We start from the raw sequence: 19,266 nt of genomic DNA, 5'->3' as shown, positions 1-19,266 counted from the left end.
ACAGTGGGAACCGCTTAGTGATCACGGCTACAGGGATCAACGGCGTACATCACAATGCTTTCACATTCATTCCTACACAAATGTCGTCCACTTACTGTGTTTTAGTTCATGACAATATGGCTGGGCGGTAAGGTGTAAAATGTACAAGTATAATTCTGAATCACAAACACTAACCGTATATATCATTATGAATGTATAACACGCAACTAAAACAAATAGGAAATAAATAATTGTATTTTTCTTCATGGCATCAGTAGTTTTAATGATGTATTATAAGCTGCTTAGACCTCGTGTTAGGAAGTCAACCAGGTCATAATTCATCTCTAATATCTATTCTATATTAATGGGAAAACATCTTCTTCAAAAAACTATATTTATTCCAGTTTCTTGCCAAAAACTACATTTAACATGATTACATATGAACACATCATGATACATTAGGATTTACCTTACCTATAATCAATTTCAATGAGTAGACCTTGAACGCATCATGCAAGTCAGTGAACATCTCTTACGTGCTTGTAAGCTGGGGGTCAGTGAGAGCTAGCTTGTAGTTTATTCTCAGCCAAAGGAGAATAGGAGAATGATGAAACGGGACATTTTACTTTATTCCATGCAATGACTGGAATATTGGTCAACTGTTTTCCAGGTTTCCTAGTACACATGGAAAGGTGTTAGTCTATTAACTCATATAAACCCAACAAGCAAAAAGTGGCCCATTCAGATTGTTGTTAAAGAATCCCCCAGACGTAGTATGGTGTGAGTACAGTCAGAGGCAGGGATGTAAACCTACTTTGTTAAGGTCAAGGAAAAGTGGTGGTCCGGGTTAAATAATAATAATGTCTACACTGATTACAAGCATGAGACAGGCTTCTGAAGACGAACCCTTCCTCACCCTGACCCCCACACCCGTACTGGATACCAATTTAGATGAATCGCACCATACTGCCTTCAAATACTCCGGCATTAATTTACTATTTCACCAGCACATTTCCATGTTCCATCCTCATTAGCACAGAGCATGTAATGTGGTCCTGTTATTAAGTGCATTTGATAATTGGATTGGTACTCAAAAAAAAAAAAAAATTGCGAATAAAGAAAATGTTTTACATAACCATGAGGGACAGAGCTCAGAGGGCGCACTCATCAAATCAAGCTTTCAGAGATACGCTGGTGGTTATGAGCTAACTTAACGTAAAGGGAGAGCTGTACTCTGTAAACATGGAGAAACAGACATCGCAGAAGAACCCTCGCCCACTGCTAATAGAGCACCACAGCTCGCCTCTTCACAAACCCCGTGGCCTCCAATGCAGGATCCGGACCAGGTGATAGCTAGACTCAGAAGTGGTCTCTTGGTGAAAAATAAGCATTTATAATAAGTAATTCCTTCTTATGCAGTCAGAGAAAAGGCAGACACATGAAGCTCTAGTGAAAGCTCAGCCAGGAAGACTATACTCTGTTCTTTCTCAGACATCTGTCATTCACTTCTCATGCATGCTCACTCATCATTTCATTGTTTGAGGCTGTCAATCATGATATCAGCTGTTTAGATCAGCTGGTCTCCTCTATCCAATAGCACAACGAAACATGTGCATCGTTAGCCTATCGTCTCGCTGCTGCCTCTTTTAAGTAGCTCTCTACCTTCAGTACGTTCATGCTGCTGTTACGCTGTTGTCTGTGTGTTTTCATTACGAACTGACACGTTTGGCCACATCACTTTTTTCCAGTCTCGTTTGTAGGATTAAGCCAACGTCCAGTTTCTCAGCAGAGGAGACAGCATCTCTTTTCTCTCGTTTCCCTGCTGGGGAATCTCACCGGTTTCTCCGGGTCATTCTGTGCAGGTAACAACCTGACCGGCACCACGCAGTCTCCGGCTCAATCCAGCAAACAATCCATGCAGGCCTCAGGGCAGGAACTCCTTAAGTTTCTGCCTCACCAGCGTTCCCCGTGGCCGGCTCCTCGCAGCAGAGGCATTCGTTCCACTTCAAGCCGCTCAACGATCAAGGTAAAGACATTCATCAGCTTGTTGCACCCTGACTTCTCAATCAGATACATATGGTCAGGCTAGTTTTAGGTGCTGTCCAAACCGTAACATTGTTTCATTTTCTTAGCGTTCCCATGTTCAATGGGAGAACTATTACCGTAAATTCTGTAATAGCGGCGGCCTCAATTAACCTACCTCTACTACAAGGGTATCTATGAGGCTCGTTTGAAGCAGGGATATTTGACACACGCAGTTAGGATGTATTTAATCCCTCTGGTTCCTCAGGGTATTAGACTATTCAACGTTTGTCCTCTACTCAAACTTCATGCCCTCACAACCTACAAGCACACGTCAGTTCCTATTTAAGAAGCACTTTGTTTAGAACTTACGTTGCCTGTTACACTGTGTTGTAATATGCATGTCTCTTACACATTGTGTGAAATACAGGGTTGATTGACCCTTCAGATCTCCTGAAAGCCAGCTGTAAAATGACAATCCTCTAAAAAGTTAAGAGAGAATTTTGCAGCCTATAGAAACAGCTGTTATGTTGATAGGTTTGTTTATATGTGATTTAATATGACAGTGACTCAGCTTTTCACACTCAACTATGGTTTCTCATCCTATTGCAGCTCTACCCAGACTTCAGGGCTTTCCAAACCAGACCGTCCTTCAGAAACCTATTGAAGAGGTCTCAAAATATATATACCCTTAAAGATACCTATAATCAAAGAAATGTAACCATTCTCTTGCTCAAATATGGTTTGTTTTCTGGTCATGTGGAGTTGTGGTGGATTGCACTTACCTCCACGGGGTAACGGCGGCCGTTAATGCTGTGCTCTGAGCCTTCAGATCCGTTGTTTGGACCCCAATGAAACTCCACTTTTTCTGCCTTAAACCTCCCTGGTAGACCTGCTCCCCGTACGAAGTAATCATCCTTCAACATGATGGCCACTGGAAGAAAGCCAGGAGGATGGAGAGTCAGACATCATTCAACATCTTTTTCAGCGTACATACATATGTAATCATTCCCTTCAAAGAAACAGAAGACAGAAAATTGGCGTCTGTTGTTGATGTGAAGGCAAATGTCAAAGATTGCTCATGAAGTCAATTAAATGTGCGTGACGACACATTTCTTTAAGGTCTATAGAGACAGACACACAAAATGATTTATTCTGAGGACATGCCACAGGTAGATATGTGTTTATCTTTTCCATTTGCTCTGAGGAAGACGTGCTCACACAAGACCACGTCTGTCATTTTCCGTCCGCCTCTGAGGCAAGTCGTCAAATGAGGGGCTAATTTGCAGAGCAAATGGTTCTCTTCAGACAGTGCCAACTGCCCTCGCAGGATCCTTTGTTATCATCTCTCTGAAATGTAGAGAGAATGAAGAGGGGGCCTTATTTGCACATTCACAAATGGCTCTGAAAGGAATCACGTGTTCCATTAACCAGTGCAGCCGTACTTCATCCGTCCCATTTATATAGAGGAAGCACTCAAGTGAAGAGTGACCATGTTCATCATTTCATCAAGACGTTGGCCGTGCCTCTGAGTCATGAAGGATCATATACACCTGACAACACATTAACAGGCCCAGTAGGAAACAGCATAGAATATGAGAACGCACAGTTAAAAGAGTAACTCTGAGGTTTCATGGTCTTATGGTCTGCTGAGCATGATGAGCTCTGCTGATACAGTCTGCTGCACCATTATGGCCAAAATAATTATTGCGATTATTCATCGAGATTATTAATTCACTTTAGGGACCCCCCTCCAAAAAATATAAATAAAATAAATTTAAAAAAAACAGTAAATAAAAGGAAGAAACCTCAAGGAGAGTAATTGAGGAGGGATCCCTCTAGCAGGAAAGGAGTAATCATGTTTCTGTTATTATAATTTGTATCAGTGCTACTACTGCTATTACTACTCTAATATGTATCATCTCTGTCATATGTCTGTACTATAATGCCATTTTATTATGTTCATTCTGTACACATGACATCTACTGCACTGGAGCTTTGTCCTAATCCAGGTCCAAGGACAGAGGATGTTGTATGTTGTACAGATTAAAAAGCCCTCTGAAGCAAATTTGTGATTCATGATATTGGGCTATACAAACAAAATGTAATTTAAAAAAAATGTAATTGAATTACAGTAGCCTACGGACTGTCAGGAAATGCAAAAACATCCACATATGACTCGAAGCAACCTTTTCTATTATGAATAAAATGTCTAAATCTCAGACTATTATTAGAGCAACACTAATACTGGCCATAGCTGGACGGACTTTCTGCGTTTTGGTTTGCCTTATTCTCTGTTATTTGCGGCTGTATCGTGTATCCTTCCCCAGGTCATCTCTCCCTGCAGCGTAATGATGAATCCCTCTTGGTAAAGCCCGTCCTGCGTGGCTAGTTTAGGTGGAGGCCATTGGTTAAGGTTAGGCATTGACCGTGAGTAGTTAGGGTCAGGATAGCCCATTGGTCAGGGCATAGGACCTGGACAAGTCGGGTTACTGGTACTTTGGCGAGCATGGTCACCTGGCCAACCCTGTGGTGGAATGCTACACATGGCAGGTCTTGCCAAGAAAAGCAGTATGATTTATGACAACGCCCCCCTACAACATCACTTCTTTACGTTGTTATGACACATTGCAACATTTGCTTACGGCCCTAAACAAAGACATTGTTACGTCTATGAGTTGCATTCTTTTGGTTCTTCAAAATAAAAGTCCTATGCTACTTTCATGTTTTTGTTGCTGATGGTGGGCAAATGCAGATGTCCTAAATACTGAGGGGGATGTGAAAAAAGTACAACACAGACAATGAATGGGGAGAGATGTCATAGATGGCACCAAGAGAACCAGGAGAATGTTCCGAGTATATTGACACATTTTCTGTTGCACAAATGAAATGAGAGCACGAGAATAAAATAAAGCTCATTGACATAAAACAACACAGCATCAGTCTATCATTCATTGTCTATTGAACAGCTCCAAACTTGTCATCAAGTCTCAATACTTGATGACAAGTTTGAGACTTCTCTGGTTTCAGGCTTTGAACGAGAGCAGCTCATGTTTATTACCATTGATTGAAAGGCCATGAATTACTCATTTAGGTGGTTTTCCTCTTTAATAAGAAACTATTTAAAATAAATGGCGTGAACTTTCTTTCTTTCCATCCCATCCATAAAATGTTAAATCCACATTTAAGGTCGAGAAACAAAAGTTGACCTGCGAAGAAAACCACTGTGACGTCTCTGAATGTAGTTTGTAATAGTGTGGTGGAGGGTCATCCTCCCTCCATCACAGCATTCAGCAGCATCTCCACCATGGTGATCCCTCCGCAGGTGAAACCTTAATCTGTCATTTAGAAACCGTGCAGAACCCATGCATAATGTGAGGGGAAAATGAAGGGACATTTGTCTTGTTAGCCATGCATTATGTAGCAGGGGAGAGCATGAAGCTGCACGCCATTTTGTTTCACAGCTGCTGTTTGTGTTAGTGTTCTTACATGACTCTCTACACACTGCAGCACCCCAAATCCATTTAATTATGCTCTGCTGTATTTCTTACTTTGCAGGTGGCCATCACTATCATCTGCCTCTCTTTTTGTTCTTTCTCTGTGAGCAGACCGGGTGGCCTTGGGGAGGTAGTCTGAGTTGCTGAAGGCCTGGGGACGCTCTGCATCAAATGAGTCATGGAAGTTTTCACCCTGACTGCGATGATGGGTATTCTCTTTCTCTGCCTGTCTCTCACTCTCATCTTGCCGTTCTGTGCTGGCGGGTGTCAGCGCTGGTAATCCTTTCCCTGAAGGTCAGCTCGTGGGTCCACTCCCACGGGGCATGACAGCACACATTGTGTCCGCCTTCGCTGATTGAGCTACCTGCACTCAGACAAACGGACGTCTCACATCTCAGCGGCTCATTGACACCCGCTCATGATGCAGTGACTGGGAGGTGGACAGGACATTTACTCGCTCTCTGTGACCTTAATCAGTCACTGGAAATTGGGATGAAAAAACAGGTACAGCAACAAGGATGCTGAGGGAATTTGCAAGCATAGAAGGATACATTGTCTTTTAATAGTCATAATGTGATTAGGATTATTATGATGACATCTTGTCATATTTTCAAAAGAAAGCTGATTCTTTTACTGCTTCAGAGTGGTTCTACTGTGTACCTTTTACACACAGCTATTACATTGATATTGGTATTAGACAGCAAGCAGGTGCATGTTCCAAAGTGTTGGTCTGTTTCTTTAATGTCTACCATCGTGCACTGTCTCTCTTTGGCTTCATACTCCTCCAAAAATGAGTTCCAGCATGCTGTCCACAGTGCTGAGCACATTTTTGCTGTCAGCTGACTTCCAGTGAAGACGCATCACAACAACAGGGTGAAGGAGAGGACAGAGCAGGCTTGAAACCATCTCTCCCAAGCGATGAAATGGTGTTGGGCATCATCTCTCGCTTTCAAATCAGTGTTGTGTATACCAAAATGTGCTATATTAATAGGTGAAAATTAATACAAATAAAATAATAATGTACAATAACACACTGTAGCCGAAACACAATTCCTAAATTCAAATTTTGACTTGAAATACAGACACAAAATCTACTTTAAACATCTGTAGTGAAACTACTCATTATTGATGTTGCCCCTTAATGTTAATCTTAGTTTGTCGATGCTAAAGGCTAATTTTAACTACTTACTGTTTACTAGTTTAATCTATAATAATGAATCATAATTCATAAACTGATCGTATTATGTTTAAGTTAAATCTTAATCTGCAAAGTGCGGTGACTATTAATATATTAAACTATTCATTTGGTATTGGTATGCCGCTAACACTCTCTAGTGGTTGCTAGTGACAATTTACGATGCCGTTACCAATACCAGTACCCTTGAAGTGATACTGATACCAATAGAGTTCTTCATTTGATACCCATAACGTGTCCCACTGGCGAGCTAATCACCGCCGCACTGCACAGCGCGGACACCGTGGTTACCTCCAAAATCAGTGTCCCCCGACCCACGATGCCAGTGGAACTTCTAATTCTAGAATAATGCTGGATAGTTTACTGAAAGATATTTCAGCATAGTTTAATTATTGTATATTTTGTGGGTAAAATCTCTCAAGCAGCACTTGCAGGGGCCAAGCGATCAGGACACTTCGAACAGGCACAATCTAATTACAAGATTTAAAACTTCAGTTATTGATAAGCTACCATAAACAGATTTCCTGACGATTATCTTTTTTTTCACAGAGGATGTTACACTGTTTCTTTCCTGTGCATTAATTACACTTGTGAAGACAAATACAAGTTCTCATGTATTTGTTGATGTATGGTCAAATGAAAAGCAAGAACACAATGATCTACTGTATAGAGTTGTTTCTATTAGATATTTTCAATGTCATGATGAAACATTGTGTTCTGGAAAACTAAACAAAAGGAGGACAGGGGATTAAAATCACAGTCTGACCTAATGCCACATGACTAAGCCTGCTGTGAGCCTCACACATTTACAGGAATGAGCAAAACATCTCAGGCTATAGGCGATATGTGCAGTCTGGGCAAAAAATACGACAACAAAACTGAAAATCAAAGTCCTTTAAAGTCACCTAGAAGCTTGTTAGGGCCCGAGCACCGACGTAGTCGGAGCGGAGGACCTATTGTTATTCTAATGTTTATTATTGCGTGTGTTTCGTCGCAAAAAGGAGGTGCTTGGGATACTGGAAAACTTTTGAAATTTGGCATGCAAGTCAGAATTTGCGAAAATTGCAGTCTGATTGGGGTTGTTGTGCCCCAACATTGGGTTTCACCTAGCTGTATGAAATTTGGTAGGTATGTGGAACGTGATGGGACATACAAAAAATCATCTTGGAATTTTTCACTAAACCAAACAGGAAGTCGGCCATTTTTGATTTTATGACGTTTTTGGACCGTTTCAAGGCGTCATACTTTAACAAACTCCTAGAGATTTAACCCGATCAACTTCAGATTTGGTCAGTATGCTCTTGACACCGTGGCAGTGAAAAGTTACTCAAAGATCAAAAAGTTCTTTCTATCCGTGGCGTGGCGGCAAAGAAACACCATTCGCCGCGAAACAGGAAGTTGTTGTAACTCGGCCGTACATTGTCTAATCTGCTCCACATTTCTCATATGTCATAACATCCTGATTCAGAACACATCTATATCACAATTTAGAAATATAGTAATAGCGCCACCTAGTGGCAACTGGAAGTTGTAAGTTGTGTACTTTGACATCCTGCTCCTCACAGATTAATCACATCCCTCTAAAATTGTGTCAGAAAAGCCTTAAGACCTTGATAATGCTTCATTGCGAATTTCAATCCTTCGCCATGAAGAAATAAACTGATGCAACTCGACTCCACATCATCAGATCTTTACCAGATTTCACATGTTTGATTAGACTCCAGGCCTGAAGACATCTGCAGAGCAATTTTTAATCATAGTCATAGCGCCACCTACTGGTAACAGTAAGTTAGTCTTTATACTTTGGCTTGTTTCTCTTAGTAGGTAAATCAGATCAACATTAAGTTAGTTCCACACAAATGTAAGAAGTTCATAATGCCAGTTCATGAAGCTTTTGATGTCTCGTGGAACGCCGTTGCCGTGGCGACGCATTCTTCGCGATGAAAAACGAAGGTGTTTTTGAGAGGCTAAAAATACTCAAAACATAATCAAACTTGTCAAACACATTTAAAATCCTGAATGTAGTTATCTGATGTGATTTTAATGCTTCAGAGTGGCAAGTCGGCTCGATAGCGCCCTCTACAATATTTCGACAATGCAGCCCTCGCAGTACGTTTCACCTAGATGTATCAGACTTGTGAAGAAATTATGACATTTTTTAGCATGTTGCTTGGTGTAGATTATTATTTTTTTACCTAGCTTTGTTTTTTTAACACTCAATGGCTGAAGGAGGAGAAACTGATTTGTAAGTTTGGATTTAACTGGAATGAAACTTTGTCAACAAAGAAAGGAGGATGGAGTTTGTCTTTAAGTGAACAGCATTTGGTAAGTCAACTGCGTTTGTTTTCTTACATCTAATATCTGAATGGCCCTCAAGTGTGTAGCAGAATGCGTGTTGCTGCTGTTGTTTTCCCGTTAAGCTAATTAGCGTAGCCTCCCAGAACACTTGCGGAGCCCCAGCTGTTTTTTGTTGTGTTTTTTTTTGTTCCGGTTCAGAGGTCACACAGACCGTTGTCTCCTACGTGAGCACAGAAAACATTATATTTCCTACAATTTAAGCTTCTGCATTTTCCAAATGCACTAGTATTATTCAAACGTATTGTTCGGTTTGTAAGCCTCGTACCGAACGGTTTAATACGAATACGTGTATTATTACAGTCCTAGAAACGAATAATAACCATAGCTGTGGCGCCATCATGAGGTTATTAGGTGGTATTCCAGCTGCAGGACAGCAGTGAAGGCCCAGGTATAAAATGCACGGCCCGCCACTGATCAAATATCATTTGTTGAGTTATTGTGTGTTTAAAAGGATCTGGGCTCTCATTGATAACCGTTGCGTACGCACAAAACGGGGCCTGAAAGAGGCGTACGCCACTTGTGCTCACCTGTACGGAAACGCTGACCCATGCGTACAAACATTTTGGAGACACAGATGGTGAGGTGGTGAATTGAAGCCGGGTTATATAAATTAAATGTGAGATTGTATAAACTAAAAGGGAAAGGCTTCATTACAGGTATAATGATGCATCTCACATTTAATGTAACTTCATACCACGTTACTTTGCACTTATATATTCTCTTTATCATTAACAGTCAAACCAGCAGTTATTTGTGCTTGTACTAGTGTAGATAACTATAAGCCCATTGCTGAAATATTTCTTCAGCGCTGTCCGAAACGCAGAGAGATTGAACTACCGACACTTATGGTCAGCTGTGGAGCAGCTGATGAAATGATCATCATCTGTTAGATAACGTCAAACAGGGTTAAAGAACTGCAGCACAGAATGTCTATAGTTTTCAATCGTCTTCTAATACTGTGCAGATCTCAGTTTTCATTAAGTGTTTGTGAGTAAAATTGCCGCAGTGAACTGGACTTTATTGATTTATTCATGGTTTATTCCATAGTGACAGATGCAGCATGCTGTACACAGACAAACTGTAAACAGCTCTCTGACTCAAGTATCACAAGTCACTGGTGTCACGGCGGTGACTGTCACACACTCTGCCTCCTCCAGTCACCTCACCTGACAAGTCTTCATCACCTGCACATAAGCATTGTGTCAATGAGTCAGGAAATAAAGGCAGAGAGCTCTCGTACCATCACTCCATACCCTCATTATCAGTCCTAATGATAACGCCATAGAACAACAGAAGTCAATAAATAAAGAAATGTGTTCACCTATCAAACTTACATTTGTACTGCTGTGGCACTCCTGATGTGGATGCTGCATAGTGGATACTCTGGCACTGTTAGGACTACGACTAAATGGAAGAGTTGGGGGTGAAAGAGTGTTCTTCCTCTCGGTAGCTGCTGTGACTCACCATAAAGATCTATTGATCAGCAGCGTATTTCTATGCATCAACATTCATGAGGTGCTTTGACCGTTTATAGTTGAATGTGGGCGAGTAGAGGGCGAGACATTTACAGGTTCATTTGGGATTTATAAAAGTACACGCAAGGTTTTATAAACATGAATATTTTTTGGCGTACGTTCATTTCATCCTTTGAACGTGGATCCCACGCTGTTTTATAAATGAGACCCCAAGTGATTCTATTAGTTGCCGTCTCCCTTCCTCATCCAGGCTAATACAATTTCAGACAGCGAAATGTGCTTAGTGGAGTCACAGTTAACCTGCAGACAATTTGAATTTATTCAAATGTGTCATCACATAAGACTCACACATCCTCGATTGAGCAAATGATGGGATGTAAAACATTATTGTGCTAAACACACAGCTGTGCTCTGGGCAGCACTCAGCGTGCTGTCAACAGTGATGCCAGCCATCTGTGGCCTCTGCCTCTCAGAAGCCTTTAAACTCCAGTTTTCCACTGTGGGTGAAGGATCATCCATCTTACTGACAACCTGGAATTGTGAAAAATACCTGTAGCTGACAAGGAGGGTCCTTGAGATGACAAGAGAGCCGAATGCAGATGTCCTTGTGCTGAAGCCTACAGAGGTGACACCTGCCATGGCACTTGTACTAATACGGATGCAGCATATCTGAATGAAAATGCCATGTGTAATCTTCATCATAAATGACTTGCTGCGTATTGCACCTGTCTGGTTTTATAATCATCTGCGGGAAAGTGATGCAACAGATGTTTGACGTGCAGACACCTGCAAATATGAGCTGGGGTTATTAAAGATATCACACTTCAGCTTTTCATTCTCTTGGCACTGTGGTCTGTCACAGCGTTATATGGTTACCAACATCATGTCATTAAAAACTGGCAACTTTCCTTTGAAGATCATGACTGCTTCTTCGAGGTTTGTGACTACTTATTGCATCTTAGCTTTGGTAAGACTGATGTTCAGTGATAAGTGAAATATCATTCAAATAAAATAAAATATGGATAATTCAGCTTTTTTACACCTTATTTTCAGTTCTGACTGTCATTTCTATCAGTTATGAAAACTTTGTACAAAGTAATTGCTGAGATCTGGCAACATGCTAACATTGTTACGATATAGGGGCGGCCGTGGCTCACTGGTAGAGAGGGTCGTCCGGTAACCGCAAGGTTGGTGGTTCGATCCTTGGCTGCTACATGTCCTGTGCCGAAGTGTCCCTGAACAAGACACTGAACCCCTCACTGCTCCCTGGGCACTTCTCAGCAGCCCACTGCTCCCAATAAGCTAGGTATGGGTTAAATGCAGAAGTCAAATTTCATATACTGTATATGTTTCAACCTGAACTCTTACTAAACACTAAGATCTGCTAGCTAGCTTTCTGTTTGACAAAAGTCACGCTGGCCCACTGACCAATCACGGCGCACGTTAATGCAGACGTACTTAGGAGGCTACCTGGGTACCACTGGCACGTCAAGGAATACGCCCAACATCTCAAACTAAAGATCTGATTGGTTGAAGACTATGACAATCAACAATATCGTCCCCATTCACTTTAATCTGCAAAGGCTCTCTAGCGGGCATCGGGCCTCTCTCCTTACAAAGAGACATAGAGGCTGAATCTGATAAAAGCTCTCCTTATAACAAGCTGTGCTGGAAGCAGAGCAACAGAGGAAGACAGGAGCTGTACAATGAGAAAATAAGCTAATGGGGAAAAAAATGATCATACATGTAGTGTATTTGTGAAAAAATATTAAATTATAAAATAGCTATAACTTTGTGATTCTGTTTAGGCCAGCAGAGAAGTCTTAGCTGGCCCTGACGGCCCACCACTGTAATCAAGCCAACAGTTCATCCAGATGATCTAAACCACTTTAATTGAAGGGAAAAAAAGAAAGTGAGCACATGCAGATGTTAGTCATAATCCCTCATGAAAACTGTGAGCACACAACTATGGTTCAAAACATCAGTTAAGTAAAATTGAACCATTAGTACTTTTTAGTGATGCTTCCATGTTCTTAGACCGAAACTTCTTCAAACAAATCAATATATTCAAGTTTCTCGCCAAACACCACGTTTTACAAGATTCCCTTTGAACACACATCATGATATCGGTATAATTTACCTTCGCCCAACACTGCTTTTTACTGAATTTACGTTAGCTATTAGCTCTGTAATTTAGCCAAGCAGGACTGTGCTGCCCACCGGCTGCTAACGGCTAATGGCTCTTTTCCTGCAGATTTCAACAGGGAATTTATTGTTAACAATGTAGCATTAGCAGGGAAGAATAGGATAGATGAGTGTTTAACCACAGGTGTTTAGTAGTAGTTTGCACATGTGCAGAACCATTCGGGCAGGATGTATGGATCGTGGAGTAAGTAACACCTGTTGTTGTTTTTCCTGTGTAGCTTAAATGAGCTGATAAATGATATGATAACATGATATTAGATTGGTGCATGGACTTGTGTAATTGCCGATACCCAATCCAGCATTGTAGGCTATATCGGAGCCAATACTGGTATCAGTACCAGAACAACTCTAAATAGATCCTACAACATGAAAGTGTCGCAGGGTTAAAACGCTGGCCTGAGAATGGTTCTGAGATGAAAGGACAGGGGTCATAAAATTCATTAAGATTCAATATATGGAGATCATTTTTGGTCATGTCCAAACTTGACGATGAGTGGACAAAAAGTTAGCAATTTTTAATAATCTATTGAATATCCTACAAGGTTTGAAGGCCAGTAGATATCAAGATGTTTTGCTCTGTATCAAAGTGTTGGAGAAACAACTGGTGTGAGGAATTTAAGTTTAAAAGCATTCCTAGTATGTTTAACAGCACCCCTAGTGGAAGCTATTAAATGTCACAATATATTTACTTATAGAGGATACTATAAGACAATATGTTTACGTGTAGAAACTTTGAACACTGTAAGAATGGTCACTGAATGTATTGAATCATGAATGAGATTAGGTGAGTGAGGGTTTTGCAGGAGACAACCATATATGGTAAGAGATGAGCCAGCAGATGCATCGACATCTGGAAGGAAGCAGGAAGTGGTCAACGTGGAGGACGGACCATCGTGTCAGAGGGCAAGGAGGAGTCCGAGGGAGGTCAGCCAATCACTGAGCTGATACAACACAGCAGTGAGAGGGGCGGTTTCTCTCTTCGTCCAGAAGTTCGAACCCTAACACTGGCAATCATCACAATATTCAGGACCTGCCTGTAATGGGGTGACTGTGGCTCAGTGGTAGACCAGGGTCGTCCTTCAATCATAAGCTGTGTCTCAATTCAGGGGCTGCATCCTTCGGAGGCTGCATTCGTAGACCGGTTACGTCACAGCGCTGCGACTAGGCTGTCCCAATTCACATCTTTGTTGAAGAGTCCTTCAAATGCAGCCGACGAATGCAGCCTTCTGGTCCCAGATTCGGAGGACACATCTGATGGATCCTTCGCGGCCCAGCATGTCCCAAGATGCATTGCGTGCCAATGAAAATTTGAACCAACATGGTGGCGAGTGATGTGAGAGCTGGAGAAGCGGCAGGATTCACTTTTAAATGTAATTATTGGGTTTCAACTCACTCAAATGTCACCAATACTAATGTTAAAGCAAAATAAGAGATCTTATGTGTTAAAGTGATCCGTTAATGTACGTGACGTTGGTAACTGACAAGCTAACTGACATTAGCCGCTGCGCTATTACCGGCTGCCTGCATCCGACCGTAGTTTAGCCTTGTAAAGTAACTTTTAATGCCTCACTTTCAAACCTCAGAGGTTGAATAATATCTTACTGAGTTTGTGATGATTTTACAGATGATTTATACTTTATATCATGTACATAAACGGACCAACGTGAGCTCAGGTAGACAGGTTGTGAACCTGAAATATCACTTTAAGTCCAGTAACGTTTCAAACGTTGAGATTAATTACACGAATACACTGTATTTGAGTATTTTGTTAATACTGTTCTTGTTTTGTTACAGAGAGCCAGGAGCTGAGGGGGGAGAACGATGGACAAACATTCAGAATTAAGACATTAGTCCATTTGTAATATCTCCATGTGACCATCCTGTACTTAAGGTTACAGTTACATTAGCTCTCATCCTATACAAAGCCTTTGCTAATAACACAACCAGTAGATCCTTTTGATGTGTTAATGTTGCTGTCACAGAGATGACAGTGTGACTGTCACCTTTTTCTTTTATTAATTTAAATTGAAATAAGACATCCATGTAAATGATTTCTGTGTGAATTTGTGTATATTCTGCTGTGTAAATTATAAAAAAGTATGTGTTACTGCAAGTTAATAAACGTGTTTGCTGACATTTGTTTTGCTGCTGTTGTTAATGTTAACTGTCTTGATTGATTTCCTCTGCCTTAGGATTGCTATATATATATGTATGTGTGAATGAAATGAAATAAAGTTATTAATAAATACATTTAATTACAAGAACTATAACTGATTGAAAATGTGTTATTTAACATAGTAACTGATTTAATTAACTGATTATTAATTTAGAAAAACAATATTATGAAAAAGATCTATGAATTAATTATTGAATATATGATTAAAAAACTGATTAAACACACTAAAATAAAACCTTTCAAGTATATATACTGAAAAGGTTTTAGTTTAATGTATTTATATGTATATATATTTATAATCCTGCTGAGCAGGGATTATATATATATATACACTATAAATGTATATATATACTATAAATACATATATATATATATATATATATATATATATATATTAGTGCTGGGCAACGATTACAATTTTTAATCGCGATTAATCGCATGATTTTTTTGCAATTAATCGCGATTAATTGTATTGTTATGCGCAAAATTCAATGACTTCAAAAGTAGTGTATTGCGCAAAAAAATAATTTTTATTTTTTTTTTATTTTGGAAAAAAACATTTAAATTGGACTTGAAAATAAAAATATCCCCATGGTCGAAATTATGAGATAGAAAGTTGAAATTATGAGATAGCATGTTGTCTGTGTGCCGACATTAAAACTATCACTGAGGTGGACAGGAGAGGGAACAGCCCGTAAAGAGGTTTTCCAACAAGTGATTCAGTTGAAAAAGATCGACAAATAATCCCAAAATGTCCACGAAGAGAAAAATTGATGCAGAGGGAAGAAAATGTAATTTAAGATGGGAAAGAGAATACATGTCTGTGCTTCAAGGAGAAAAACGGGTCTGTCTTCTGTGTTATGATGCGTGTCGGTGATGAAGGATACTATTCATGTCGGCATTTTGACACCAAACACGGAGCTAAATTTAGCCTCCAAGAAAAACATCAAATTGTCCAAGAATTAAAAGGCAGAGTGCAATCACAGCAGAATATATGTACAAAAGCTACAGCCCAGTGCTGCTAAAGGTATGTGAGCAGGTGAGCTCCGACCAGATACAGACTTTTACAAATGTCAGTTTGTGAAGAAACACCATCGCAGACCGAGTTCAGGAACTAGCAGCAATCTAACAACACAGCTAGCTAAGAGACGAGATACATCATCTATCAATGTTTGTAAGAGGCTCAAGGCAGACCTGACTGTCAGTGAGGAGCTCTTGGATGTAGCTGCCATGCACGGGACGACGGCAGGGACGTTAGTGATGCAGAGAGGTGACAAAAATAGCTTTGAACAAAGTTGATGTAATAACTTGTGTTTGATGATATTTGTCTTTGTTATTTTCTTTAATAGTTTGATCTTTGATAGAGTAATGTGGGTTTCTTAACCCTAAATTAAAATGATTTATGTTATAATAACAGAAATGTGCTTAAATATCATTTTTCATTTATATAACTACATGTACCATATTTTTACACTTGAATAAACAATAATCAAAAGCAGAGACAGTTATTTACCAATATGTTAGGAGTAGTTACAGTTATACAGTCTTACAGTTACAACCGGCCCTTTGAGGGAAACCATGATGCTGATGTGGCCCAGAGTGAAGATGAGTTTGACACCCCTGCTTTACACAGTAGTAGTTATAATTAGGGTTGGGTACCGAAAACCGGTGCCAATACGACCGGTATCTACCGGACCGAAACGCAAACGCAGATTTCGGTGCTTCCTTTCGGTGCCTGAGCCGATTGAAATACTTTTTTTACACTACTCTGATGACGTCCTGGCAGCAGGTAACGATAGCCTCGGTCCTCCGCTCCTCACTCATAGTATTATTACAACCGGACGAGCCGTGCGCGCTTAGAAACAAACCCCTCCATCATTCTGGCGAAGCTTCGGCCATGATTTATTAAAAAAAACAAAAAACGAGAACGAGATCTGTCAAACGGCTGGCAGGCTACTGACTTCCTCCATCGACATCCGGGTACTTAGCGCTGCCGCTCATAACAAGCACAACATCCACAGGCACGCGAAACCTTCTTCTTCTTTGAGGTGTAGTAGCGGTTGGCAAACGATGAATTGGCACATTAGCCTGAATGTGTCCATTATTTTAATAGTTCAGTATTGTATGAAAGATAACAGGTATGTTTATGCATGGCAGTGGCACTAATGGGCCATCACTCATTTTGGTTTCCACATTTATGTTTAAAATGAAAACATTAATTTGAATAGCTTGTATGCATGATTATCATGCAATTGACAGACAATGTTGATATTGGCGTTGGTATCAGCTGACAAGGTGTGTTTATAAATGGCAGTGTCACGGCCTCTACTCACTGTACCTTGCACATGTTTAAAATAAAAACATGAATATATGAACCTGTGTATTATTTGAATAGCTTAGTATTGAATGCACAATAAAGAGGTATGTTTATACATGGCACTAGGCCCATTTAATATAAAACATAATTTTATAGAATATATGTAGTCGGGGGTCCCTGCTCCATCTCTCTATCAGTTTGGGGGTCCTTGGCCTGAAAAACGTTGACGACCCCTGCTTTAAACAGTTAATATATTGTTCAATTTGAAGAAAAAAGTAACGGTTCAGGCACCGTTTAGGCACGGTATCATTTTAAAAGTATCGCTTTAGCACCGGTATCGGAAAAAACCCAAACGATACCCATCCCTATTCATAATACAGTTATAATGATTCTGATAATAGATATTCAGCTGGTGTTCACAACTTTATCTTCATGTGTGTAATAGATGCAATTTGAAATATACTTCTTGAAAACTGCAAACCTATCTAAGTCATGTTTTTATGTTTGTTAAATTCTCAGTAGCGATAACTAAATGATGCTTATTATACATATTCAAAACAAAACTCTAAAAAATAATTTAAATTAATCATTTATTTTTTGCTTTTTTAGGTATTTTGGTCAGACACATATGCAACGCTGATTACCGTAATATATGTGGTATTTGTTATAAATAGAGGGTGATAAGAAGCTGTACCTGGAGGAACGTAGGACCCAGGGGAATGTAGGTGAAGCATAGAACCTGTAGTCTGTACCGTGGCAATAGCGTGCAGCATGTGGAAGTTATGCTAATAAAGAGTTGCAGTTAAGAGCAGGAAGAGAAGGAAGTGACCCCACACAAACACAGCTGTTCACTGCTCGCTGACGGTTCTTGTGTTAAAAATGTCCGCTTAATAAAAAATACAAAACTGCGTTAACGCGCGATAAAATAATTGGCAGCGTTAATTAATGAATGCGTTTAACGCGATAATAACGCGTTAACTTGCCCAGCACTAATATATATATAATCCTGTTGAGCAGGAATTTTAGGCGACGGGAGCAGCAAGAGGGGGGGGGGGGGGCAGCTGGTGACGCAAACAGGAAGTCCTCTGTAGCGTTGGCCGTCTCATAGGCTTAGTTATTCATTTTCAAAATTTAACTGACTCCTTCATTTCACTACTTCAAACATTTTTGTCAGAATGAGTGTAGAAAAAAGATTATTCCACATAAATTGAGAAGCGATAATCCAGAGTAAATCCAATCTGCAGCAGGAGCCTGTGTTGGCTTTACTGTACCTGTTTTGCCGGTGTTCTTCATAGATGTCTTATTAGAGGATTCCGTATCGAAGCCCTCCAGTGTCAGTTCCTGATACTCTGTGGATACTTTGGTATCCTGGTCCACAATGTTGATTGGTGACTGGTTTCTCTCTTTGCATTCTGGGTAGGCTGATGCCCAGCCTTCATCCGGCCCATATATACCTGAGGGAGACAAGAAATGCAGCAGGGTCTCTCATCACTAGAAGGACACACTTTGATGTGAAACTGAGTAGGCTTTAGAGGGCTACATCAGAGGAAAGTGACATTTCAGAACCATCTGATATCCTCTGAAAACAGTGACAGACAGTGGGCATTGCCAAGTCATCTGTATTCCAATGAAACTCGCAGAATAAATATCAAACGGATGCTGAAAAAGCACAACATTTTCATTCATGTGGTGAATAGAGAATTTCAAAATGTCATCACGAGGCCATGATGCTACTTGTGACATCTTATACATGAATGACTTCTATATTTGGGTTTTGCACTGCTGTCTCAGACAACACCTCTGCGTTGACACAGTGATGAAGTCAATCACAAGGGAAATAATGAATATTATCTACATCTATATTTATTTCTGTAAAATACTTCATATGTATACATTAATAGCATTGACTTAGAATAAAGATGATTTTAAAAAAGAGCTTCAATGTAGTTACTACAAGCTTCTTGTTGCTGTGTTGTTGTTTTTATGTTGATGTAGCTTAGCGTGCTACATTTCTCTGGGGGTAGCTTCAGAGCTTCAGTGTA

The 19,266-nt window shown here is 40.2% G+C and overlaps 1 protein-coding gene across 1 annotated transcript in view; it reads right to left on the bottom strand.

The window, feature by feature from the left end:
• The window catches only part of LOC142955279 (receptor-type tyrosine-protein phosphatase gamma-like), a 542,528-nt gene that overhangs the window by 217,942 nt on the left and 305,320 nt on the right, over positions 1-19,266 (bottom strand). The window contains exons 3-4 of the mRNA XM_076096741.1: positions 18,496-18,678; positions 2,787-2,935 (exon numbers count right to left, since the gene is read on the bottom strand). Coding sequence (XP_075952856.1) covers positions 2,787-2,935; positions 18,496-18,678 — 332 coding nt within the window. The remainder of the gene's footprint in view (positions 1-2,786; positions 2,936-18,495; positions 18,679-19,266) is intronic.

Source organism: Anarhichas minor, unplaced genomic scaffold (genome assembly GCF_050575085.1).
Source record: "Anarhichas minor isolate MPS153535 unplaced genomic scaffold, ASM5057508v1 ptg000023l, whole genome shotgun sequence".
NCBI lineage: Eukaryota > Metazoa > Chordata > Actinopteri > Perciformes > Anarhichadidae > Anarhichas > Anarhichas minor.
This window is presented reverse-complemented; position numbering and strand designations above follow the sequence as displayed.